Source organism: Salvelinus fontinalis, chromosome 11 (genome assembly GCF_029448725.1).
Source record: "Salvelinus fontinalis isolate EN_2023a chromosome 11, ASM2944872v1, whole genome shotgun sequence".
NCBI classification, from domain to species: Eukaryota; Metazoa; Chordata; class Actinopteri; order Salmoniformes; family Salmonidae; genus Salvelinus; species Salvelinus fontinalis.
The window spans coordinates 26,265,585-26,291,722 of NC_074675.1; the positions used below are offsets into that span (position 1 = coordinate 26,265,585).

General features: G+C 42.9%; 1 protein-coding gene across 1 annotated transcript in view; it reads right to left on the reverse strand.

The window, feature by feature from the left end:
• cog5 (component of oligomeric golgi complex 5) overlaps positions 1 to 26,138 on the reverse strand; it is a 91,009-nt gene that overhangs the window by 34,098 nt on the left and 30,773 nt on the right. The window contains exon 7 of the mRNA XM_055938134.1: positions 9,489 to 9,619. Coding sequence (XP_055794109.1) covers positions 9,489 to 9,619 — 131 coding nt within the window. The remainder of the gene's footprint in view (positions 1 to 9,488; positions 9,620 to 26,138) is intronic.

Consider the following 26,138-nt stretch of genomic DNA (forward strand, 5'->3'; position numbering starts at 1 on the left):
TGTGTGTGTGTGGTTGTGTACAAGCATTCGAGCGTGTGTGTGTTCTGCCGTGTGTGTCTGTGCTCTGTCGTATGTGCATGCGTGTTATGTACATGCAGAGACAGTGAGCTAAAGAGCTCATTCTGGGATGCTCTCTCCTCATTTACTGACAGGCCACACCAGGAGCTTTGAACAGCTCTGCTCTGTATGTATGAGGAACAATCCCAAAGTCTCAACAATTAAATAATGAAGGGACTGGACTGTAGCATGTTGGTAGGAGGACGGACTCCTCAACTTTCTGAACACTAGCGAAGAGACTACAGTATGTAGTAATACCTTGGCAACATGTTCCATTAAAAAAAGGAGATCCTCCCCGATCAGTCCTGCTGGGGCAATCGTTATTAACACATACACCGCCAGGCTCTCCTTGCGGTGTATGTGGTCAGCTCACAATAAGGTCAGCTCACAATAATAATAATGAAACCGTCACTACCATGCCATAAATAACCTGTCAAATTAAGTGTTATAAAGATTATTCCCACCCATACACGATTATAGTCACTCACGTTTTTATTGTTGTCGTTTTGGTCAGTGACCTTTTTTGAAAGACAAGGCTATACTTTTTTATTTTATTTTTATTTTTAAAATTTTTATCCCCTTTTCTCCCCAATTTTTCGTGGTATCCAATCGCTAGTAATTACTATCTTGTCTCATCGCTACAACTCCCGTGCGGGCTCGGGAGAGACGAAGGTCGAAAGTCATGCGTCCTCCGAAGCACAACCCAACCTAGCCGCACTGCTTCTTAACACAGCGCGCCTCCAACCCGGAAGCCAGCCGCACCAATGTGTCGGAGGAAACACCGTGCACCCGCCCCCTCGGTTAGCACGCACTGCGCCCGGCCCGCCACAGGAGTCGCTGGAGCGCGATGAGACAAGGATATCCCTACCGGCCAAACCCTCCCTAACCCGGACGACGCTAAGCCAATTGTGCGTCGCCCCACGGACCTCCCGGTCGCGGCCGGCTGCGACAGAGCCTGGGCGCGAACCCAGACTCTGGTGGCGCAGCATAGCACTGCGGTGCAGTGCTCTAGACCACTGCGCCACCCGGGAGGCCCAGGCTATACTTTTGACCAGAACTTTCTCCCGTGTGTTCTTTGTGCCTTCAAACAATACAAGTAGGCCTAATACAGATGTGTGAGCGCATCATCTCTAGTCCTGTCTCTACTTAACCAATCAGCTGGGTGTAGCACCCAATCAGATTGAGCAACAATTTAAAAAATATATTTTATGCTCTCTACTTGTCACCTAAACATGCAAACACCATCAGATAGAATTCATAGCAAGCAGTGTATGAGAATGACATTCAGCTGAACTGGAATGACATTCAGCTGAACGGGAATGACATTCAGATTAACGGGAATGACATTCAGATTAACGGGAATGACATTCAGATTAACGGGAATGACATTCACTCTCATGGGATGCGAGGTAAAAAATAACTCACTGAAAGCCACACCTCCATTATTACCACATAGAGGCATATGTCACTGTGCTTCTATGGCTATACACACACACACACACACACACACACACACACACACACACACACACACACACACACACACACACACACACACACACACACACACACACACACACACACACACACACACACACACACACACACACACACACACACACACACACACCACTGCCTACTTTGTTTGTTCATTTAGCAAACAAGACAGCTCATAATCCAGGGCTGTTATCACAGTCAACACACCTATATTTGAGCTTTAATTAGATTTAAAAATGAAAACATCTCTCAGAATCATGGCAAAATATGTTGAATAGCATCAGATTAGCTACAAAACTGGTAATTTTGCTCTTTGGCCCATGGCAAAACGTGTAGAATTGTAGGTAATTAGCTTTAACACCACCAACATTTTCTCTCAGCCTCATGGCAAAATGTGTAGAATAGCATGAGATTAGCTTTCAAACTGCAAATGTTTATCTTTGCCCCATGGCAAAACGTGTAGAGTTGCAAGAAGTTAGTTAGCCGTTTTCCAAAATTTCACACATTTTGGCAGACCCACCCACCAATGAATTTCTGGCTACACTACTGCCATGTCGGCTAATGATTTCCTAGAAAATGTCACTGAAGGCTAATTTTGCTGTTTAAGGGAGATAAAGCACACAGTATATGCATGGTGACAAGACTTTCAGCCAAGTGACTGACGGTCACTTGTCAACTGGTGAAGGATAGAGAACAAAAAGTTATGCAAAGGTTGTGTGTGTGTGTGTGTGTGTGTGTGTGTGTGTGTGTGTGTGTGTGTGTGTGTGTGTGTGTGGGTTTGAAAGCCGCGTCTCAAATGATCCCCTATTTCCAAATCCCCTATTTCCAATCCCCTATCTCCACTTCCGATATAGTGAATACAGTCATTTGGTATTTGCACATAGTCTTCTGTATGACACAACAGAGAATGCTGATTGGCTGACAGCCGTGGTATATCAGACCGTATACCATGGGGGTATGACATAACATTTATTTTTACTGCTCTAATTACGTTGGTAACCATTTTAGAATAGCAATAAGGCGTCTCGGGGGTTTGTGGTATATGGCCAATATACCACGGCTATTAGAGAGGAGTACCATCACAGAACAGAACATACAGGCCTGTGTACCATCACAGAACAGTTCTTCTGTTCATCCATCCAGATGAGAGAGAGAGAGAGAGAGCAAGGTGAGAAAGACATATAGTTGCAAAAGAAGGAGAATTATGCAGAGTGAGTGAGGGAAAGAACAAGAGAGTGTGTGAAAATAAGAGAAAGAGAGAAAGATACAGAGTAGTGACAGCTGCTGTCACTACAGACAGCGTGTACTGTAGAAAAACACCTTTTCACACATTCTGTCTGTTCCTCTCACCTTTTCTATCCCTCCCTCCCTGCCTTGCTCCCTCATTCTCTCTCTCTGCATGTCCTCATGTCTCCTGTGGTTCTCATGACACACGCAGACACAGGTGGTCAGACAGACTCACCACAGACTGACACACAGACACACACTCACTCCCAGGCTGAGGGGCCATCTGCTCCTGAGTCACCTCTGATCACGTCTATCCCACTCTCCATCCTTTAGTTTCTCCATCTATTCCCTTCTCATATTCCCTCCATCCTCCTCTCGTGTCTCCAGATCCTCTCATCTGCTCTCTCTCAGAGTTCAGATCAGTCAGAGACAGGTCTAGGAATGATGCTAGTAATGGCTGGCTGACATTTCATGACTGTGATTCTAGACCACTAATAGTCTCTGGGTTTGGATATAAGCTCATTAAAAACTTCTTCGGGATCGGTGCCCCGTCCATGGGACGGTTGAGCTAACGTAGGCTAATGCAGTTAGCATGAGGTTGTAAGTAACAAGAAAATTTCCCAGGACATAGACATATCTGATATTGGCAGAAAGCTTAAATTCTTGGTAATCTAACTGCACTGTCCAATTTACAGTAGCTATTACAGTGAAAGAAAACCATGCTATGGTTTCAGGAGAGTGCACAATTTTGAACATGAATAGTTATTAATAAACAAATTAGGCACATGTGAGCAGTCTTGATACAAAGTTTTGAACAGAAATGCAATGGTTCATTGGATCAGGCTTAAACTTTGCACATACACTGCTGAAATCTAGTGGTCAAAATCGAAATTGCATCTGGGCTGGATTAATACATTATGGCCTTTCTCTTGCATTTGAAAGATGACGGTACAAAAAATGATATTTGTATAATCTTTTACCGGACTACACTTGTGTTATATTCTCCTACATTCCTTTCACATTTCCACAAACGTCAAAGTGTTTCCGTTCAAATGGTACCAAGAACATGCATATCCTTGCTTCATGTCCTAAGCTACAGGCAGTTACATTTGGGTATGTCATTTTAGGTGAAAATTGAAAAAAAGGGGCGGATCCTTAGGAGGTTTTAAGTGACAATTTCTTGATTGTGTTAATGAACTCCGTCGAAGATACAACTGTATCTACAGGGACTACGGAAGAGGGCTGCAAGCACATTTCTTCCTGATGCGCTGACAGTGTACTTGTTTATGCCTTTTAATACAGACACAAGGTGCCTTTTAATACAGAGACAAGGTGCCTTTTAATACAGAGACAAAGTGCCTTTTAATACAGAGACAAGGTGCCTTTTAATACAGAGACAAAGTGCCTTTTAATACAGAGACAAGGTGCCTTTTAATACAGAGACAAGGTGCCTTTTAATACAGAGACAAGGTGCCTTTTAATACAGAGACAAGGTGCCTTTTAATACAGACACAAGGTGCAGTCAGCGTGAAACTAGCTTTCATCTCCTCCAATCTTCTCTGTTTCTGGTGATAATATAACAACTATAAATAAGTCTAGTGTGCGGAAACACAGGCAATTAAATAGACTCATAATAATAAATGTGTTTCTGAGGGAGAGAAATGAAAATAAACAGTTCTTCCAACCTATTTCCCTCCATCTTTACCCACGGCAACAGAGGCAGAATAGCACTTTTGTAGCATTTTCTGAGTAAGAGCTAAGTGAGAAAAACAAGTTGACATGGATTTCCTTCTGTTTAGCTGGAGGGATACACAGTCAAAGCCCATTTGTAGCAGCAGACACAACACTTAAGTAACATCAGAATCGATTTAGATTAGGGCTACTCAACTGGGCCTCCAGGACCACAGCTCTGCTGTTTTTCAACTGACCCCTGTAATCAGGGACTGATTCAGACCTGGGGACACCAGGTGAGTTGGCCTCTCTGGGCAATCAATGATAACACATCTATGGGGATTTAACAATAATACATCTATATAATAGCATGTAGAATGATTAGGCTAGACAATACACTACTAAATGCGTAGGTAGGTAATCGTGTGCGGGAGTTATCTTTCATAAGGATTTGAACTCTGGGTCCTGTATTTCCCCGTTTCTCAAATGAGACTCAGCGTGGTGGTGTTCATGCCAGGAGGCATGCACACAGCCACACACACACATATCACTAATCAAGGGGAATTACAACCTACACAGATGCATGTTAACATGGAAAACATGCATGACCTGGAATGTGCACATTAGTAGCCTAGGCAGATGAGCTCTAATGAAGGAGAGGTGGTTATTCATCTATACAGATGAGCCTTTATAGAGACCTGAGATCATGTGTACAGCCTCAACACACACACACACACACACACACACACACACACACACACACACACACACACACACACACACACACACACACACACACACACACACACACACACCTATCTTTATCATCACAGTGAGCTGAACGTGGCCCATTACAGACTACGGAGAACAGACACAGGCCCAGATTATCCTGTTCTGTTCTCACCAGAGTTCTTTTTATGGTCAAAATCATTCCATTATGGTCCCAGGGTGAGACTGAGCAGACTGCCTGTATGCATCCCTCCTAATCTCTTCTCTCCTGACCTCCTCTCATCCCTCTCCCCCTCCCCCCAGACTCTCTGAAACAGGACACTGTTCCCCTGAGAATACAGCTTTCTGGGTCACGATGACAACGGCCAGGGTTTACACACTCTCCTGTGTGTGTGTGTGTGTGTGTGTGTGTGTGTGTGTGTGTGTGTGTGTGTGTGTGTGTGTGTGTGTGTGTGTGTGTGTGTGTGTGTGTGAGCGAGAGAATGACATAGTGAAACACACTAATGTTCAGAGAAACAGAGCAGTTTGTAATGAATAAGAAACACTTCAGATTAAAGATGAGGATATTAAGCATTTACAACTCTCTCTCTCTCGCACTCTCCTCCTCCATCCCTCCCACACTTTCGCCATCTCTGTATCCGTCTCTCCTCCTCTCCATTTCGGTCTCTTTCTCTCTGCCCGTCTCCCTCTCTTGTCTGAGTTGCAGTTTTGAGAAGTCTGTCTGTCTGCTGCGCTGCATAAGTGAATACCTCACGGCGGGAGAAAGGGAGGCATGCTGCTTGTCTGATAGCAATCTGACCTTGAGACGTTCACCTCGACTCCCCCTCTCAAAACAACTCTCTGCCCTCCCGTGAAGCTACTCTTCCCTCTCTTCTGGTGCATAACAAGTAGAGAAACGTCACTACATTCCCAACATCAAACCACAATAATGCTTGATGAATTTAACAAATCACCATGTGCAGGGAATGTAACAGTGGAGGGAAGAAAGAAAAAAAACTGGAAGAAGAGTGGAAGAAGGGCACCCACACACTGCACGGCACACACGCACGCTCCTAACGTCCTACTCCTTCAGAATACCTCTGTAGATGTACATCAGACGCCGACACACAGGTGCAGGTACTCAAGCAGTAGACAGTTGGAGGTGGCCGTTCTCCATTCCTGTCAGCGTCGGTCTACTGTAACCGCTATATAGTGCACTACTTTTGACCATATATAGGGAATAGAGTGACATTTGGGACGCAGGCTTAGTCTTTTATCTGAGCTGCCTGATAAGAGCCACGGACTACACACTATAGCGTGCCACAGTGATGCTCTGACCAAGCCATGAGTATACAGACACACATCCGTGTGCATCACTCTCCAATTGCCAAGCCAGGCCTGAAATCGCAGAAGTCAATAATTAATATTAGATGATTTATTTAGCAATAAAAACAAAAAGACAAACAGAAAGTCCTTGAGGGTTTGACTATTCTCCAGAAGAGTTTTCATCTCTAGTACAGGCAGGAGGGACGGAGGGATGAATGGATGGGTGGAGGAACAGGGTCAACATTTATCGGGCAAAAAGCTGTCCCCCCTTCGGGAGGTATAGTGGAATAAAAATGAAAAGAACAAGAGAAAAGTGTTTTTATGGGAAGGACGAAACAAAAGAGGGCAATAATTGGAGGACTATAAATAAATGTCTCATGAAATCACACACACAGGTGAGAGGGGCCACAAGGAATCGTGATAGGAGTAGAACAGTAGCCACCTGGATTTCCCTGGATTTCAGAGCATCCGGTAACAGCAGTCAGTTTGTTTGGCCTTGCAACACGATCACATTCCAGGTCACTGGTTTACCGGACACCCCCACAACCCTCGAGCTCTGGGGGCCGTAGCGCCTGTCATCGATGTCAATTATGATTATTCTTTTAACATAATAAATCATTGAGAGTAACCCTCCAAAAAGTCATTAATTCATAAACCTTTTTAATTTTCCATATGTACTAGGAAGCTAAGTGTTTGTTTCTTGGGCTTCAGGAATGTGACTGAAAAATTGCCACAGGTCTTAATTCTTTTTTTTTTTTACTGATTGAAAGTATGAGGGGGACAAGGAACAAATGCCGTGGTCAAGACTATGATGGTGCCAGTGCAATGAGTAGAGCTTACTCAGGTGTCCAAAAGCTCATGTAGTTCTTTATGAGTTTTAGTTTAGAAAACGATCTCTTTGCAGAACTGTCAGTTACAGGGATGGTAAAAACAGCTTAATTTCCATAGCAACACCAGGGAAACTGGGCAGAAGGGAGGAGTGCTTCAAATACAGCAGTTCTGTAACATCTTTCATTTTAGCCTCTCATTCTCCTTAATTGCCGGGCCTCAACACGTTACGGAAAGAGACTAACTGTATAGGAAGCTCTGGGGACAGGTCTGCTGGATACTGGACAGCCAATACATTGGCAGATGCAAACAGATGGTCATATTTAGCAGACAACAGTTCTTGAGGGCTTGAACAGAAGAAAAAAAGTGGTTAGCGATTTTCGTTCATACTGGTGAACCGGTGTTTGAGTTGTGTGGTTGGAATATCAACAGTCCCCGATCGCTGGTATATCTCGGCACGCATCAAAATTAGTTTAAATTGCGTGAAGCGCAATGGACATATAAAGCATAATGTCTCAGGAAACACTGTCTGAGTTGGCAACTCAGTAATAGTATGGACCTACAGGCCGCGGTGAAAACATTTGCACGCAAAATAGGAGGACTTCAGGAGACCAGGGGAGTCTCTCAAGTTGGATTTCATTTGATTTAGGCCTAAATTAATTTACCTTGAATATTACAGCACAGTTTTGTAGGGTATTAGCCAGACAAAACTCGCTGAGTTCAACAATACCGGCTGAATTCATCCTCAAGCCAACTACTTTTTTCTTCATTGTTAGGCTTATCTGATTTGTCATTTTCATAACAGGTTTATAAATAGCACCTAAATCGCAGCAAAAAACACTATATAGCTATAGATAGTACACTACATAATGAAACAATCTCTAGTGAGTTAGCGTTGAGGGTGGATTGACTATTATTGGCATTAATGCAGAGAAACTGCATTAAGCCAGGGTTCCAGATATGATATAAATACAGGGCTGAGGCCAATCGAGGTCGGACCAGGCGAGGACAGCGTTATTTTAGCTGCCGAGCGGTGCAGTGAGGGTCAGTATCAGAGATGTATTACATTCAGAGCCTTGACCGACTGCAGGGCGTGTTTCCCCGATAGCCGTACAGGGGGGTGGACCCTGGCCTCCAACTCAAGGCTTCCTGTCTAATATAATGTGAGTTTCTTATTAATAGTACTGTAGCCAACCTGCTCGCTGGGGTATGGGCTGACAAATTATACACTGAACCTTGGAGAACTCCTAACATTTCCAGTAAACATTTTCAATAGAAGGTTTATATTGATTCGACTCTATTTAAAAAGCATTCTCTCCAGTATCCGTTCAGTGAATCTAAAAGTAGATTTTAAATCTGAAACTGTACACTGACCAACGGAATGAGAGAAGTACAGATACAGAGAGAGGTAGAGAGAGAGTGGGGGTAGAGAGAGGTAGAGAGAGAGTGGGGGTAGAGTGGGGGTAGAGAGAGAGGGAAGAGAGATTGAGAGAGAAGAGAGATTGAGAGAGAGAAGAGAGATTGAGAGAGAGAGAGAGAAGAGAGATTGAGAGAGAGAGGGAAGAGAGATTGAGAGAGAGAGAGAAGAGAGATTGAGAGAGAGAGGGAAGAGATATTGAGAGAGAAGAGAGATTGAGAGAGAGAGGGAAGAGAGATTGGGAGAGAGAGAGAGAAGAGAGATTGAGAGAGAGAGGGAAGAGAGATTGAGAGAGAGAGAGAAGAGAGATTGAGAGAGAGAGGGAAGAGAGATTGAGAGAGAGAGGGAAGAGAGATTGAGAGAGAGAGGGAAGAGAGATTGAGAGAGAGAGAGAAGAGAGATTGAGAGAGAGAGAGAAGAGAGAGAGAGGGAAGAGAGATTGAGAGAGGGAAGAGAAGAGAGATTGAGAGAGAGGGAAGAGAGATTGAGAGAGGGAAGAGAAGAGAGAGAGAGGGAAGAGAGGTAGAGACAGATCAGTGGGCGTCGGCGCTGGAACTCAGCGTCAGCTGGGCCCCACCGGGTCATATATTACCCAACTGAAACCCATCTTTGGCCTGCTTGTTTGAGCCTACAGGGAATTCTCGTTTTGGCCAAATGGCAAAAAAGATATGTGAGTCACCTTTCAGGAAATGTGTACGATTGATAACTAGGAACAAACTTTTCCACATTTTCTTTGTAGACTGTGTGTGTGTCCTACCTGAATCTCCATGCCCTGCTCCAGCAGTCTCTTGGCCTGGTTCTCCACCTCCAGTCTGGCTCTGCTGATCAGCAGCAGGTCATTCTCTATCACGTCTATACCAGACAGATCAACCCCCTGGGACAGGTAGTCTGGAGAGAGGGAGAAGAGGGTGTTAGAGAGTGTGTGTGTGTGTGTGTGTGTGTGTGTGTGTGTGTGTGTGTGTGTGTGTGTGTGTGTGTGTGTGTGTATGTGTATGTGTATGTGTGTGCATGCATATGTACACCTTCAGCCATTTGCCTGAGATCTAGAAAAACACCCTCCGACATTTGACAATATAACATTTGGCATTCAGTGTGATTTATTTTAATTTCGATAGAAAACCAGCCTCCCACAATACAGCCTCCCACAATACAGCCTCCTACAGTATTGGAGAGTGAAGGTCAAAGGGAAAACGTGACGGGCACACAGCTGTTGACATAGAAAACAGGTGGAACTGCAGTCAATAGGAAAGGTAGCAGTACATGTTGACTTTTAAACATGCGTGTGTGTGTGTGTGTGTGTGTGTGTGTGTGTGTGTGTGTGTGTGTGTGTGTGTGTGTGTGTGTGTGTGTGTGTGTGTGTGTGTGTGTGTCAGCCAGATGTTCTATGCAGATGGGTTGATCCAATTAACCCCTTGCTAACATTCATTAAGACCTTCCCATGGCTCACACACACACACACACACACACCTTCAGTCCCTTCTACAACCTATTGTGTTAAAAACAATATACAGCTGTATCTATAAAAACTCTGTCACAAAAATAAATGTGAACCAGCAACACAGGTGGGGAAAGCTAAGGTACCATTTCAGTGCAATCCAAAGGAGAGTGCAGGCAGCCAGATAAATAATCTGAAATAGCTTTTATGTCTGTTTGTCTAGACTCCCTGCTCTGCGCTGAGCTCCCCAGTGAGAGAAGTCAGTCAGCAGACTGGCCAGGGAGAAGAGATTGGACAGCAGAATATCTCATCCAAAAACAATCCACTCAAAGACAACTAAAATCCACATCCCTAGTATGCTGTGCCCTGTGTGTGTGTGTGGCCCTGTGTGTGTGTGTGTGTGTGTGTGTGTGTGTGTGTGTGTGTGTGAGTCAGGCATGGAGTGTGTGTGGGGCAGCCCCCAGGGACAGCCCTGGGCATTAGCGACATAGGCGGTCGATCCCCCCCCCGCAAAAAATACAAGTATATATTAGTATATTTTGTGGGGGGGGGGACTAAGTCAAGGTTTCAATTTACTGTTGAGCATTAGAATAGTAGAATACACAAGGTGCAATTTCGAAGTGGGTTTTGTGCATCAGCAATTTCTCTCTTGTTATGTCAGTCAATCAATTAGCTGGGTAGACTAACTTACCAACAGAGTCATTTATTTTGGTACTGTCCATACGCAGCTTGTTTTTGGTCACAGGTCCAGGAATTACTGAAGAATTGCAACATTTACCTAGAGCTAACTCTGCTGATAGCACTACTGGGTGATTTGAAAAGTCATAGTCAATTGATCAATAATACTTTTAGCAACAACAAAACATTTCACAATCTGTAGAAACTATGAGAATAGAAATGTTCAGAACTTTTGTGAAATATCACAGCACAGTTGAAAAATATATGGAAAATAGAAATCCAATATGGATGGTGTTAAGAGATAGATGGAAGGGGTTGAATGGAGCTGAAGGGTGGGACCAATAACAACACGATAACTCATGTAAAATATACTGAGTCCTTAAAATGTATATAGGTTCAGAACTTTTGTGAAACATCACAAATAAAAAATATATGGCAAATGAAATAAAACTGGATGGACATCAGAAATAGAGGGGAGGGGTAGAAGTAGGACAGGACCAAAAACAAACAAAATATAACTATTGTAAAATATACTGTGTCCGTAAAATGTTTATAGTATGTATAATCTGGAAGTAGAAGCCTAAGTGTTGTTGTCCATTAGTTTACTCCAATTAGGGGAGGGGTGGTATGTATGTATGTATGTATGTATGTATGTATGTATGTATGTATGTATGTATGTACATACATTTATGTATAGTACCAGTAAAGTTTGGACACACCTACTCATTCAAGGGTTTATCCTTATTTTTCCTATTTTCTACATTGTAGAATAATAGTGAAGACATCAAAACTATGAAATAATACATATGGAATCATGTAGTAACCAAAAAAGTGTTCAACAAATCAAAATATATTTTATATTTGAGGTTCTTCAAAGTAGCCACCCTTTGCCTTGATGACAGTTTTGCACACACTTGGCATTCTCTCAACAGCTCAAATAAGCAAAGAGAAACGACAGTCCTTCATTACTTTAGGACATGAAGGTCAGTCAATCCGGAAAATGTAAAGAAATTTGAAAGTTTCTTCAAGTGCAGTTGCAAAACCATCAAGCGCTACGAAGAAATTGGCTCTCATGAGGACCGCCACAGGAAAGGAAGGGTGGGGGGGGAAACCTCACGGACAAAACATTTTCGTACGCCAACCTCCCACAAAATATCGCCTAGGGCCCCCAAAAGGCCCAGGCAGCCCCTCAGATAACCATACTCTTCCAAGAGGCTACGGGTATGGTTAAGAATTCTCATTTGTTGTTGAGAAATGCTGGTTAGAAAATGCTGTACTTCAATCCTTTCTAGCTTAGCCACTGGCCAGGTAGTGACGGCTAGCAAGGTCCTCTTTGGCATTGGCATGGCACTGCTGGCACCATGATGTGCATGTTGTTGGCTTCTTGTGGTGCCTCTACACTGAGCCCTCGGTCTGTGTTGTGCCATTGCACTGGGAACCGGTTACCTCAGAGGAAGTGGAGGCCACTGATTCAACATCAATCAGCCTGCCTCATCGTCGGCCATATTTATCTGCACTGAGCAGACCCGAGCAGACCCGTCTAAACCACAGCCTGGGAAACGGGAGGCATTACACTGAAAACAACTCCAACTGTGACCTTGGAAACACAATTTAGTCATTACAAGGTACAAGAGGAGAAAGGGACTCGGGATAAGAAACATTACCTATGACTCAATATCGCCGACTGGAAGCTCTCTAGGACGGGAGAGGACGCTGAAATGATCTCACAAAACATACAATTCACTTCACAGCTGATAAGGAGGAGGCGACAAATACAGAGAGAGATTGTTATTGTCCAGAGAGCCAAGCCTCCATTTTAAAATGAGAAAGGAGGGATGAGAAAGAGAGAAAGCGAGATAGAGGAGGGGGGGGACAATTTCTTGGGATAGCCTTCCAAAAAAGCTTTGTAAATTCCCTTCTGCTATATATGCCTCAGCTCTCTGGCTCCATCAATATGTGAACCTCTTAAAAGGTCTTCACAAGAACACAATACAGCAAGAGCAACGGTGAATCCTCGGTTCACTTTCAAAAGGGAATGGAGAAAGCCTGCAAGTAACATCCATCGCAACGACGGCGAATTCTGCAGAGATTGCGTGAAATGACATTTGAACGGTCCACATTTCCAGTGTAAATGCAACCACCCAGGACGCCATAGTGTGACAGTGAACGTATAGGCTACTACTAAAGTACTACAGGTGTGAAAGCCATTTAGAGAGTCAATGTTACGGTAAAGCATCCAGTAAATGTTAGTGTGGATGGCTGGTATAGACAATCACAGCACACGGTTTTAAGTGCGTACATAAAGCTGAAGAGAACAGCTCTAACCCTGGCGCAGTCAGAGTCATTATTGTGACAATGACATACTCACTCAGACAGGAGCACTATTGAATAAAAACCAATTTTTCCTTATGTAACCCAGAGACGGGGTTAAAACTAGTGCACTGTTTAGGGACTAGAAACGTATTATCATTGTGGTCTCTGCCTGTGATTGGACAGACTGTAACAACTGTACCATGAGTTCTCATTGGTTCCATACACTGAGCTTCCCTTCTATTGTCTGTCTGTCAGATGGACGAGAGGATAGAGAATGTGTTTGTAAGTCATTGGGCCGGGAGCGCCAAAAATCCACACACAAGGGGACACGAGGATTAGTGGAGAGAATGGGCAGAGAGAGACTAGACAGGGACTGGGTACAGTAGGAGTCAGCTTCTCTCCTAATGTTTATTTTTTAAACCAGGTTTCTGAGAACTAGTTTCAGAGTGGAGGGCTAAAATAGCTCTGTAGTCATTATATCTGGACACCAGGGACACAGGGGCGACACAGAACCCGTTTCCACACTTGTTTGTGTGTAACTGCTAACATAAACGTCAGTGTGAATTTGCTGCCAAAGCCGAGATGTGAAATAGACAAAAGAGGAATCAGATAAGATAGAGAGATGTTTAAATGTTTATTTGCCAAGCAGAGCATGTGTTTGTTTGTGTGTGTGTGTGTGTGTGTGTGTGTGTGTGTGTGTACAGTATGTGTGTGCGTGTGACCTCCACACTGCTTGAAGGTCACCCCCAGTGTTTATTGGCACTCAGTCCTTTCCCAGGCCTTCCCAACGCCTCTCAGACAGCAACACATAAGCACATGCTCCCTCCACAGCAACAGGAAGTGTGTGTGTGTGAGAGAGAGGGGTGGCTTGCACACCCTCCCAGTGGGACAGTGAACAACAGGAAGAGATAAGCTCCAGCGCGATGGTCCACAGAGGGGCCTAGTGCACAAAATACAACCCCAGGAGAGAACACTGTGTGGGGGAGACAGGGCCGACCTTCCTCCCTAGAGACTAGATGGATGGAGGGTGTGATTACCACACAACACGAAGGACAGTGAGTGTTTACAGTTTACACCAATGATGGCTCTGGAATTATCATCAGATCACACCAGCCAGTTTATCACACTATCCCTATGTTTTATTAAGAGGGAAATACACAACTATGTTTCATAGGTCTTTCAGTGAAGAGATTTCAACTGTGTTCACCTTGGCCAAATATATGCACGTACGGAGACATAGCCAGCCAGCTGCAGTTCTTCCTGGGTTAGCACTCAGTCTGCTACAGGATGACCCCTGAACTCAGATGACCACTGACCGCACACAGAATACACTAAAATCATCTCTCTCAGTATGGGGCTATGAGTGAGGGGGAGAAGAGAGGGATGAAATGGAGGAGAGAAAAGACACTCAAGAGGCCAAAGGGACATGAGGTACTGTGATTAACACATAGTGACATAATCTAAGAACACTCCGCTATCCTTTCCGTCATCACTAAACGGGCAGACTGGGTGAGGTCATCAAAGAGGGTCAGTCAATGAGGTCATCACAGAGAGCCTAGAAGGTCATCCGTGTTGTTATCAGTGATGTGACCTCAGTGAGGTTTAATGATTCAGAATGGAGTAACGCTGGGGTGTGTGTGTGTGTGCGTGCATTTGTGTGTGTGTGTGTCTGTCAAAAAGGAAGGCGTGATGGTAATGGGGTGGTTTTTAAGCCAATTTCCTGCAATTCCACAAATTTCTCCATGGAGCTGAGAGACATTTTTGCAGTTTCAGAGCAAATTCCCTGCAATTCTACACATTTTGTCATGGCCCTGAGATAAAATCTGGCCGTTTTAAAGCACATTATCTGCAATTCTATATATTCTGCCATGGAGTTGAGAGAAAATGTTGCCGTTTTAAAACAAATTTCCTACAATTCTATGCATTTTGCCGTGGATAATGTGTTATTTTCCTCAAACATAATAACAAAATCAATACTGCTGAATTCATTGTTTTTGGAATTTTAAATGATCCCAGACTGTCTAGCCTAGCTTGTATTTTGGTGATTGTTAGTTCTCAAAGATGATATTATTAAAAAAAGACAGGTCCATTATCTTTTCTACATACTTTATATCTGCTTTTAGTTGTTGAAGTTTACACTGAAAGCATTTTGATTATTATAATTGTTTTACCGTTTGGTCCCGCCCAAGCATTTTCTATGCAGAAAAATCCCTGACTGTCTGAATTCTTGTGTCAGTTACTGGAGTTTGACCAGGTTCCAGTCACTGTCTGCTCAGTCACCTCATCCCTCGCTCGCTCTCTCTTTCTCCTCCAGTTGCAGACTACACAATGAGCCCTGACAGGCTGTTTCTGCCCCATTAGCTCTTGCCATGGTGCACTGATCTACAGCCACAACACAGAGAGTCAATATGGCTGGAGCTGGGCAGACACACACTGATCTAGACCCACAGCGAGTGCACAGTGGACTCGTCAGCAGTGACAGGCTCTGGCACGGCTACTCTTTCATCCCACTCGCTCTCTTCCCTCTCGCTCTTTGCACTCACACACACACACACACACACACACACACACACACACACACACACACACACACACACACACACACACACACACACACACACACACACACACACACACACACACACACACACACACACACACACACACACACACACACACACACACACACACACACACACACACACAAAGTTGAAATGGGGAAAAGGTAGAGAAACCCAAGCAAACAGCAAGCTGTAGGGGCATCAGGGGACAGGATTGGATATGGGATTGCAATATTAATACCAGCATCAAACATTATTTGTGTGTGTGTGTGTGTGTGTGTGTGTGTGTGTGTGTGTGTGTGTGTGTGTGTGTGTGTGTGTGTGTGTGTGTGTGTGTGTGTGTGTGTTAGGGCTGCACAATTAATCGAATTCACATAAAAACCGCAAGAGATCCATGATGCATGTTATATTTTGAAATGTCACCCAGAACACTCATGTAACGTCCGCTTTTATAGTTTACTCCGTTTGTCAGTTTGCATGCTGCTCTGTTAGGACAAATGCAGTCAACAGATTGTACCAAACAGGAACGATTCTGCTTTCACTTTGTTTCTTAATATACACTACCGTTAAAAAGTTTGGGGTCACTTAGAAATGTCCTTGTTTTTTAAAAGAAAAGCAATTTTTTTGTCCATTAAAATAACATCAAATTGATCAATAATACAGTGTAGACACTGTTAATGCCACTCCTGTGTTCCAATGATCATTTAGCCTTTTAAAATGATAAACTTGGATTAGCTAACACAACGTGCCATTGGAACACAGGAGTGATCGTTGCTTATAATGGGCCTCTGTATGCCTATGTAGATATTCCATAAAAAATCTGCAGTTTCCAGCTACAATAGTCATTTACAACATTAACAATGTCTATACTGTATTTCTAATCAATTTGATGTTATTTTAATGGAAAAAAAAGTGCTTTTCTTTAAAAAAACAACGACATTTCTAAGTGACCTCAAACTTTTGAACGGTAGTGTAAATCATTTTATTTTTTATGACTCCAACAGTTGTCCAAGTGTTTTGATCGATATCGCAAACGCAATATTTGGCAAAAAACTATTTGCAATTCGATTTTTTTGCACATATTGTGCAGCTCTAGCATGTGTGTGTGTGTGTGTGTGTGTGTGTGTGTGTGTTTGCATTGTACAGTTTACCACTTCTAATTTTTGTAGGTTACTAATGATGGTCATTAGTAACCTACAAAACTTGCTAAGTGCCTGGTACTCAACACTCTATTGTCCCTCTAATCACTCTGACATCAATGCAAATGTAATCAGAAATCTAATCAAACACTTAATTTGGGATCTATCCCATCCCACAACTGTCCCAGACTATGTTTGGAATATTTCCTTCTCGCACAGAATATAATAGGTCAACTTTTATACTATGGGGGATAGTAGATTGACATAGGCTAGTGCTTTTGCTGTTCGTTAGGCCAACACATCTTGTTGGCTGATGAAAAGTAAAATGTGGACAGATCTTCCAATATCTTCAATATGCACCTCGGAATTGGATAAGGCGCGCGCAGTTGCGTCCCCAATGTGTCAGTCTTCACTTGTAGCCTGTGAGAAAGACCAGATCACGTGACGGAGAGAGATTTGAGTGAGAGGTGTCGTGTCTTTGGCTATGCCGGATTAAGTGATATGACATGCTATTCTATAAAATAATTTCTCTGTAATTAATATTACCTGATTAAGCTAATCAGGTAAATGTAATTAACTAGAAAGTCGGGGCACCACGAAAATAATGTTTATAGAGCTGTTATCTTCCGAATAAACTCTTAAAGACCTGGTAATCTTTTACCTCAATAGCAGTCAATATTTAATCGTCACTTTATTTAGTCTCATCTGAAAGTTGTAAACTCTTGGTTATCTTCACGAACCCTGGCTAACAAGTTGAATCAGCAATACAAAATTTGGCTTAATTATTTATTTACTAAATAATCACACAGAATTACATCTACACAGAATGGATCATACATTGATTATAAATTATGTCATAAAGGAAAACATCCCTAGCGGACGGAACAGATATGACGGCTGGTTACACAAAGAAAGGGTTTGAATGAAAGAGCGGGAAGACTGAGGAACAAAAAGATTTTGTGTCTCTATCGGGCCGTAGGCAGCTATGCTATCGTAAATACAGTATCTTATGCATTCTAAATAACCGCCCATTTGAAAAAGGAAAATGCGCTTCGGTAGATTGGTCATAGATAGAAGGCGGGGTGGTCCAGCATGGATCTCTGGTCCTCTGAAGAATGTCTAGTGGTGAACTGGAGCGTGGTAGAATGGATACTCTGTCCGTCTTCTCCTAGCCCACATTTAGCGGGCGGAGAGGGTATCACTTCTTTAGTGAATAAAAGTTCATGCCAAGTTGCCATACTTTTATGCTCATGCTATATTCTGGCTGGTATAGTCGAAATTCATCTTTCCGGCATGTAGGTCGTCACCTTCACGTTGAGATTCGATGCTAATTTCGTTAGGTTCCTGTCGTTCAACCAGAGCTCACGCTGAGGTTGGCTTAGTTCTGGAGGTGATCTTTGTCCTTTCAACGTGGGGACCGCAAGTCCGCACATCCTTGGAACAGAAAGTAGAATTTTCGTCAACGGGTTTATATAGTGGTGAAAGATGGGCGTGTTTCATAGTTTGCAACCAAAGTCAGTTCACTTGGGCGAGGTCTCTGAGTGAGCAGAGTTTCTCTATGACAAACCGTTCTCTCATTTAAGAAGCTAAAATTACATTTCATCTTTTCACAAATAGTTTCATATTTAAACATTTAAAATTGCACAACAATTCCATGTGAATCTGATAACTAGAATGTGTCGACTTTCCAAGATACAGTTTATGTCATCCTGTCATTAGTAGTAATGTCTCAGACAACAACTGATCTGAGATCATATTCATTAAGTACCAACACATATTTTCAACTGGTTGGATTACCGAAATATGGTTCCGTTTCCCACCTTTCGATGTTACCAGACTCTCTATGTTGCAAAGGCTTTACAAGAGTCAACTCTATAAAGTAGAGAGAGAGAAAAGGGGAAAGGTATTTATTGGGGGTCGTAAACCTCCCCCAACAGGCCAACATCATGACAGTGGTGCTTTGGAGCATGCAGCCGGGAGAGTAAAATAATAATGATAATATTCAGCCCAAGGGCACAACGGCCACTGGCCGCAAAAGGCATGTTTTTTCAGGGGGCATTATGGCCACACAAAGGGATGCCGCAGGGAAATTGGAAGCATTATCAAGTGCTTGTCAAATTGTGAATGAGAAACTAATGCAGTGTGTACAGCCTGCACAAAAAAAAACAAAGCAGAGCTCAGGCCTTTCATGCAACTTTTTTCAAATCATCATTAGAGTCTCATCATGCAGTATCATACATACATCATACAATGTATTAAAAATCAAAACATGTATCCCAACTTTTTTAGAACTAAAGTTACATTAATAACTCTAAATTAACCATAAAGGAGTACCTATTTCTTTGTTAACTGATCAACACAGAATAGCCGCATGTGCGCACTCCCTCAAATCGCTGGGAGAAAATTCCCTTCCTATTTTATTCAGCTATGTTAAATTATATTCTTCATACTATAAAATAATGCCATGAAAAATGTAAGCAAATCTTGTCTGCAAAATGAACTAGTGTAGCCCACAGCCATATGGCATAGCCAGATCAGGGCCTAACATAAGGACAACTCAGAGTATGCTATTCTGTTCTTCTGAAATAGACTAAATTTTCTTCAAAGAATGTTTCTTTAGACCTGTCTAAAATAAATAATGGATTTATTGTGATGGTGTAAGCTATACTAAATAGATTTATTTGACTTTTTTAAATGTAGATGTTCCAAAGGTCTGCATCAGTGGCTTGTAGGCTATGCGTGGAAGACAGGAGATGCTAAATGTGTTTATGTTAATTAACAGTCAATTACCATGAGTTATTTGCTTGACAATCACCGGCTGACTAAATGTCATGGCCACCACAGCCCTAGATGTGACACTTGGCATTCAGGCCAAAGAGTTTAATCTTGGTTTCATCAGACCAGAGAATCTTGTTTCTCATGGTCTGAGAGTCCTTTAGGCAGCCTTTTGACAAACTCGGTCATGTGCCTTGTGGCTTCCCTCTGGCCACTCTACCATAAAGGCCTGATTGGTGGAGTGCTGCAGAGATGGTTGTCCTTATGGAGGGTTCTCCCTTCTCCACAGAGGAACTCTAGAGCTCTGTCAGAGTGACCATCGGGTTCTTGGTCACCTCCCTGACCAAGGCTCTTCTGCCCCGATTGCTCAGTTTTTTATTTAAATTTTAGAATAAGGCTGTAACGTGACAAAATGTGGAAAAAGTTAAGGGGTCTGAATACTTTGTGAATGCACCTACAGGCTGCATCTAATCTAACCTGGTCATGTTGCCAGATATTCTTCATAAATTAGCTAACTCCTTTGTCATTCAAAGTGTCATTTGGCATTAAAATCAACAAAAGAGTAAGATTCAAGTTCAAATCCCCGAGCTGACAAGGTACAAATCTGTCTGCCCCACCAACCCACTGTTCCTAGGCCGTCATTGAAAATAAGAATTTGTTCTTAACTGACTTGCGTAGTTAAACAAAGGTAAAATAAAAAATACCATTACCATCGGCACAGTTGCCGAGCCCGATCTTCAAGAGAGTCCAAACACACAGACTGGCATGGTGACAAAGGGAGGGAGACAGACACAAAAAGGGAGAGTGTTTGTGTGTGTGAGAGAGAGGAGGGGGGAGAAAGAGAGCGACAGAGAGAATTTTGAATTTAAAAATCGACCTTTGGCACAATTCCGAGATGTCTTCCATCACTGTAGTGACATCGGCACCAGCGGAAAAGACCCTCCGAAGAAAACCATATGTGCTCTGATGCCTCGGAGTTGAGAGACTCCTCTTTCATTTTGCCATTTCCTGGCAAAATATGACATCATTATCCTCTGCCTGACATTGACATCCCAATTTCAGTACTGAAACCTAGCCAATCTGTGGAAGGTGAATCCTAATGACTGTGTTCCAGAGCTTATGTGGAGAAAATAGCCATTACTGAACACAGGCTTGAAAGCTGCATCTTGATGGGTGCCATGTCTATCTGTGGAGCTAGTGCAACTTAGGCTACAGACACACAGGCCTACGAAAAAACTGGCTCGCGAGTGATTGTTTTGGGGGGGGTAAAAAAAAAAGATACTGCTAAATCACCAGGAATTCAGCTAAAATAATTATAATATTTAGGACATCTGTTTGCAAGTATTCCCAGAAATAAAGAAAGAGACGTGATCGTGTCTCAATGTAATCAAGGAATGAAATTGTTATTTTCAAATACAATTTCTTGGGCTTAGTTATGTCAATTTGTAATATACATTATAATTGCAGTGTACATTACAATACATTACATGATTATAATTATGTTCCGGCCCCCCAGGCTGAATCTACCTGCCTACCCCTGCACTAGAGACACAATACTACACTGAATTAAACACTGCACAAAGCTAACGAAAGGATGAAATGAGGGACCTGTTACACGAGACCCATCAGAGGAAGGAGAAGTAAATAGAGAAAGAGAGAATAGGGAAAGAGAGTGAAGAGAGAATCGGAATGGCCGATTAAATTGGGACAAATTTCAAGTTTTCCTAACAATAGGTAATCTGCATTTTTGGACACCAACCATGGCCGATTACATTGCACTCCACGAGGAGACTGCGTGGCAGGCTGACTACCTGTTACGCGAGTGCAGCAAGGAGCCAAGGTAAGGTGCTAGCTAGCATTAAACGTATCTTATAAAAAACAATCAATCTTAACATAATCACTAGTTAACTACACATGGTTGATAATATTACTAGTTTATCTAGCTTGTCCTGCGTTGCATAGAATCGATACGGTGCCTGTTAATTTATCATTGAGTCATAGCCTACTTCGCCAAACGGGTAATTTAACAAGCGCATTCGCGAAAAAAAGCACTGTCGTTGCACCAATGTGTACCTAACCATAAACATCAACGCCTTTCTTAAAATCAATACACAAGTATATATTTTTAAACCTGCATATTTAGTTAATATTGCCTGCTAACATGAATTTCTTTTAACTAGGGAAATTGTGTCACTTCTCTTGTGTTCTGTGCAACAGAGTCAGGGTATATGCAGCAGTTTGGGCCACCTGGCTTGTTGCGAACTGTGTGAAGACTATTTCTTCCTAACAAAAGACAGCCAACTTTGCCAAACGGGGGATGATTTAACAAAAGCACAATCGTTGCACGAATGTACCTAACCATAAACATCAATGCTTTTCTTAAAATCAATACACAGAACTATATATTTTTAAACCTGTATATTTAGTTAAAAGAATGTTAGCAGGCAATATTAAACTAGGGAAATTGTGTCACTTCTCTTGCGTTAATTGCACGCAGAGTCAGGGTATATGCAACGCCTGGCTCGTTGCGAACTAATTTGCCAGAATTTTACGTAATTATGACATAACATTGAAGGTTGTGCAATGTAACAGCAATATTTAGACTTATGGATGCCACCTGTTAGATGAAATACGGAACGGTTCCGTATTTCACTGAAAGAATAAACGTTTTGTTTTCGAAATGATAGTTTCCGGATTTGACCATATTAACGACCTAAGGCTCGTATGTCTGTGTGTTATTATATTATAATTAAGTCTATGCTTTGATAGAGCAGTCTGACTGAGCGATGGTAGGCAGCAGCACGCTCGTAAGCATTCATTCAAATAGCACTTTACTGCGTTTGCCAGCAGCTCTTCTGCTGCTTCAAGCATTGCGCTGTTTATGATTTCAAGCTTATCAACTCCCGAGATTAGGCAATACTAAAGTACCTATTAGCAATACTAAAGTACCTATTAGAACATCCAATAGTCAAAGGTATATGAAATACAAATGGTATAGAGAGAAATAGTCCTATAATAACTACAACCTAAAACTTCTTACCTTGGAATATTGAAAACACGTGTTAAAAGGAACCACCAGCTTTCATATGTTCTCATGTTCTGAGCAAGAAACTTAAACGTTAGCTTTTTTACATGGCACATATTGCACTTTTACTTTCTTCTCCAACACTTTGTTTTTGCATTATTTAAACCAAATTGAACATGTTTCCTTATTTATTTGAGACTTAATTGATTTTATTTATGTATTATTTTAAGTTAAAATAAAAGTGTTCATTGTTCATTCAGTATTGTTGTAATTGTCATTATTACAAATATATATACACACACACACACACACACACACACACACACACACACACACACACATATATATATATATATATATATATATATATATATATATATATATATATATATATATATATATATATATATATAAATAAATAAATCGTCCGATTAATTGGTATCGGCTTTTTTTGATCCTCCAATAATTGGTATCGGTATCAGCGTTGGAAAATCATAAATCGGTCGACCTCTAAAAGAGAGGGGTTGATAGAGAGAGAATGTTGAGAGCGAAAGGTTGATACAGAGAGAAATAGAAAGTGTTAGAGACATGCAGCCAGAGAAGAGGAGGAAGGGTGGGCGAGATGAGTAGGAAGGGCTATTAGTGCTCCGAGACGGTGCGAGTGAGAGTGGGAAAGAGGGGAGAGCGCAGCACAGCCAGAGAGCAGAACACTGATCTCCCTACTCCAGCCTGGATCCTTACACACTTCTCATTGAGACCAGTCCCGGGAAACAGACCCTGAGGACTTAACTACACCATCTTACCCGTCACACACAGCCAGAAACCGCCTCAGCAGCTTCTGGTACTTTCCTCTCTCTATCTCTTCCTCCGTCACTCTACCTGGGAGAGAGTGTTCCACCTGGCTATCTATGCTGACAGTGCTGTGAGGTAGAGGACGGACACACGACTACCTCAGAGGACAAGGTAAACATCTATCACTGCACTGATGTCTCTATTCTCTGTTACAATTGCGCGCTTGATAATGAATGTCAGTCTGTACACTGAAGCAAATAAATGCATTTCAGATGCGTTCAAAAACAAACTCAAAATGACAACCGTAATGACTTCAGTTCTTGATAAAAGCACTCTCGTTTTCTACCTCGGCTGAACCGTGAGGAACGGTTGTCAAAATGCCACCATATTGTACAGTATGTGCACACTAATCAGCAGAGTTCAAAAGAACAACTGGAGCAAAAAGCCTGCAGACTTCTCACTTGTATTGTACCAACAGACAAAGAACCACCAGCCGTGTGCGCTCACTGCATGTACAGTACCATAGCGTTCTAGCACAGTCTCTGCCTGTCTGCTCCACCAGCCTACAGTCACACAGTAGAGAGAGAACTTGACCAATACAGCACACAGTCTCATCCAAAGGGATTATATTTCCGCTCCCTCTCCTGCCTGCCCACTTACTCAACGCTCTGCTGCTAATGTTAAGCATCACTTATGAACGCGGTGTCTCTGAAGCCTTGCTCTTAGCGCGGTGCAAACACACCGCTCTCATAACAGCCTGAGCCTTACACTCATCTCACACACGTAGAGAGAGACACACACGTAGACACACACACACACACACACACACACACACACACACACACACACACACACACACACACACACACACACACACACACACACCAAATACACCTTCTCAGAGTGCTCTGTGAGCTGTCATGCGTGCAAGTGAATAACTGAAAGCCAGTGGCTTAACCTCTGTGTGCAGTGCCACTGTGTTAAATTACAGAAACCAAACCCCATGCTCTGTGTCATACGGATCCTACACTGTCACGTTCCGTGTCATACGGATCCTCCACTGTCATGTTCCGTGTCATACGGATCCTCCACTGTCATGTTCCGTGTCATACGGATCCTCCACTGTCACGTTCCGTGTCATACGGATCCTCCACTGTCATGTTCCGTGTCATACGGATCCTCCACTGTCATGTTCCGTGTCATACGGATCCTACACTGTCATGTTCCGTGTCATACGGATCCTACACTGTCATGTTCCGTGTCATACGGATCCTACACTGTCATGTTCCGTGTCATACGGATCCTACACTGTCATGTTCCGTGTCATACAGATCCTACACTGTCATGTTCCGTGTCATACGGATCCTACACTGTCATGTTCCGTGTCATACAGATCCTACACTGTCATGTTCCGTGTCATACGAATCCTACACTGTCATGTTCCGTGTCATACAGATCATACACTGTCATGGTCTGTGTCATACGGATCATACTCTCATATGCTCTTTGTCATATGAGTTTCTCACTTTTCCCAGTAGCACTACCACTCTCTGGCCCTCTTGAGCTTCTGTCCACACACAGCCAGACAGCCACAGCAAGAGATGAAGACAGAGAGATGAAGAGCGAGAGAGAGAGCGAGAGAGCGAGCAAGTGAGCGAGATGACAGAGGGAGGGAGGGAGCCTGCACAAAGAACCAGTTCAAAGACTGAGGGCTCATTTGTCAAACAAACGCATGACAGAGACTACAGTATCAAGAACAGCAGAAGGCCTTGAATAGCCAACGGTATAATAAGTAAGACATCCACTATGAATCAAACGAGAGACAGAACACCTCTCTCTTTGTGTCTCTCCATCTCCTTTTCTTGGGGGGAGGATAATTAATTCAATACAAACCCGATTAGAGGTTATTAACAAAACACACTATAACAGACAGGCAGATCTATCACTGGGTTAACTTAAGGTACAGTAGGCTGTTACTGATACAGCTCAACAGACTGTCTGGATAATGATAATTTGGGTCTGATATGTCATGACACACTTCTCATTCATTATCCTCCTTTCATTTACGTCTCTTCCTCTCTCCATCTTGTTGTTCTCCAGGGCGACGATTGAGGGAGGAGAAATAAACAGAAGGATGATGACGTCATCCCCTGATTTGTCCCCCTCTCCTACTCTATGATAGAAAGAGAGAGAGAACGCGAGAGAGCGCACCAAATGCCACATAGCTGGCGGCCCAGTGTTTTAACATATTCTCCTCTCTCTGCAAAGTAGCTAATGACCTTCCTCCCAGCCTGGTTTGAATTTGTATAAGGTGCCACAGCACTGAGGTGGTCCTGCCTCACTCCAGTGGAATTACAAGGTGTGAGGAGAAGGAAAAGGCCATTGACCTTTGCTCCGCTCTCGAAGGTGATGGAGGGGTGTTTCTGAAGGGTGTCGGGGGGGGGGGGATACGTACAGAAGGAAGAGGGGAGGACAGTTGAGTATCAGCCAGGCACTGCTCTGGTTCTGTTAAGATCCAAGGAGGACTACAGATCAAATAACAAAGAACAACAAGCAGCTGCCTAAAAGAAACCATTCATTTAGTAAACCACGTGGCTGGATGCTACAATGCACATCCTCTCCCTGCCCACCGCGGACGACGAGTGAACGCGTTCCCGCGTTTAATGAGTCCTCAGTGCTTCTCCCTAAC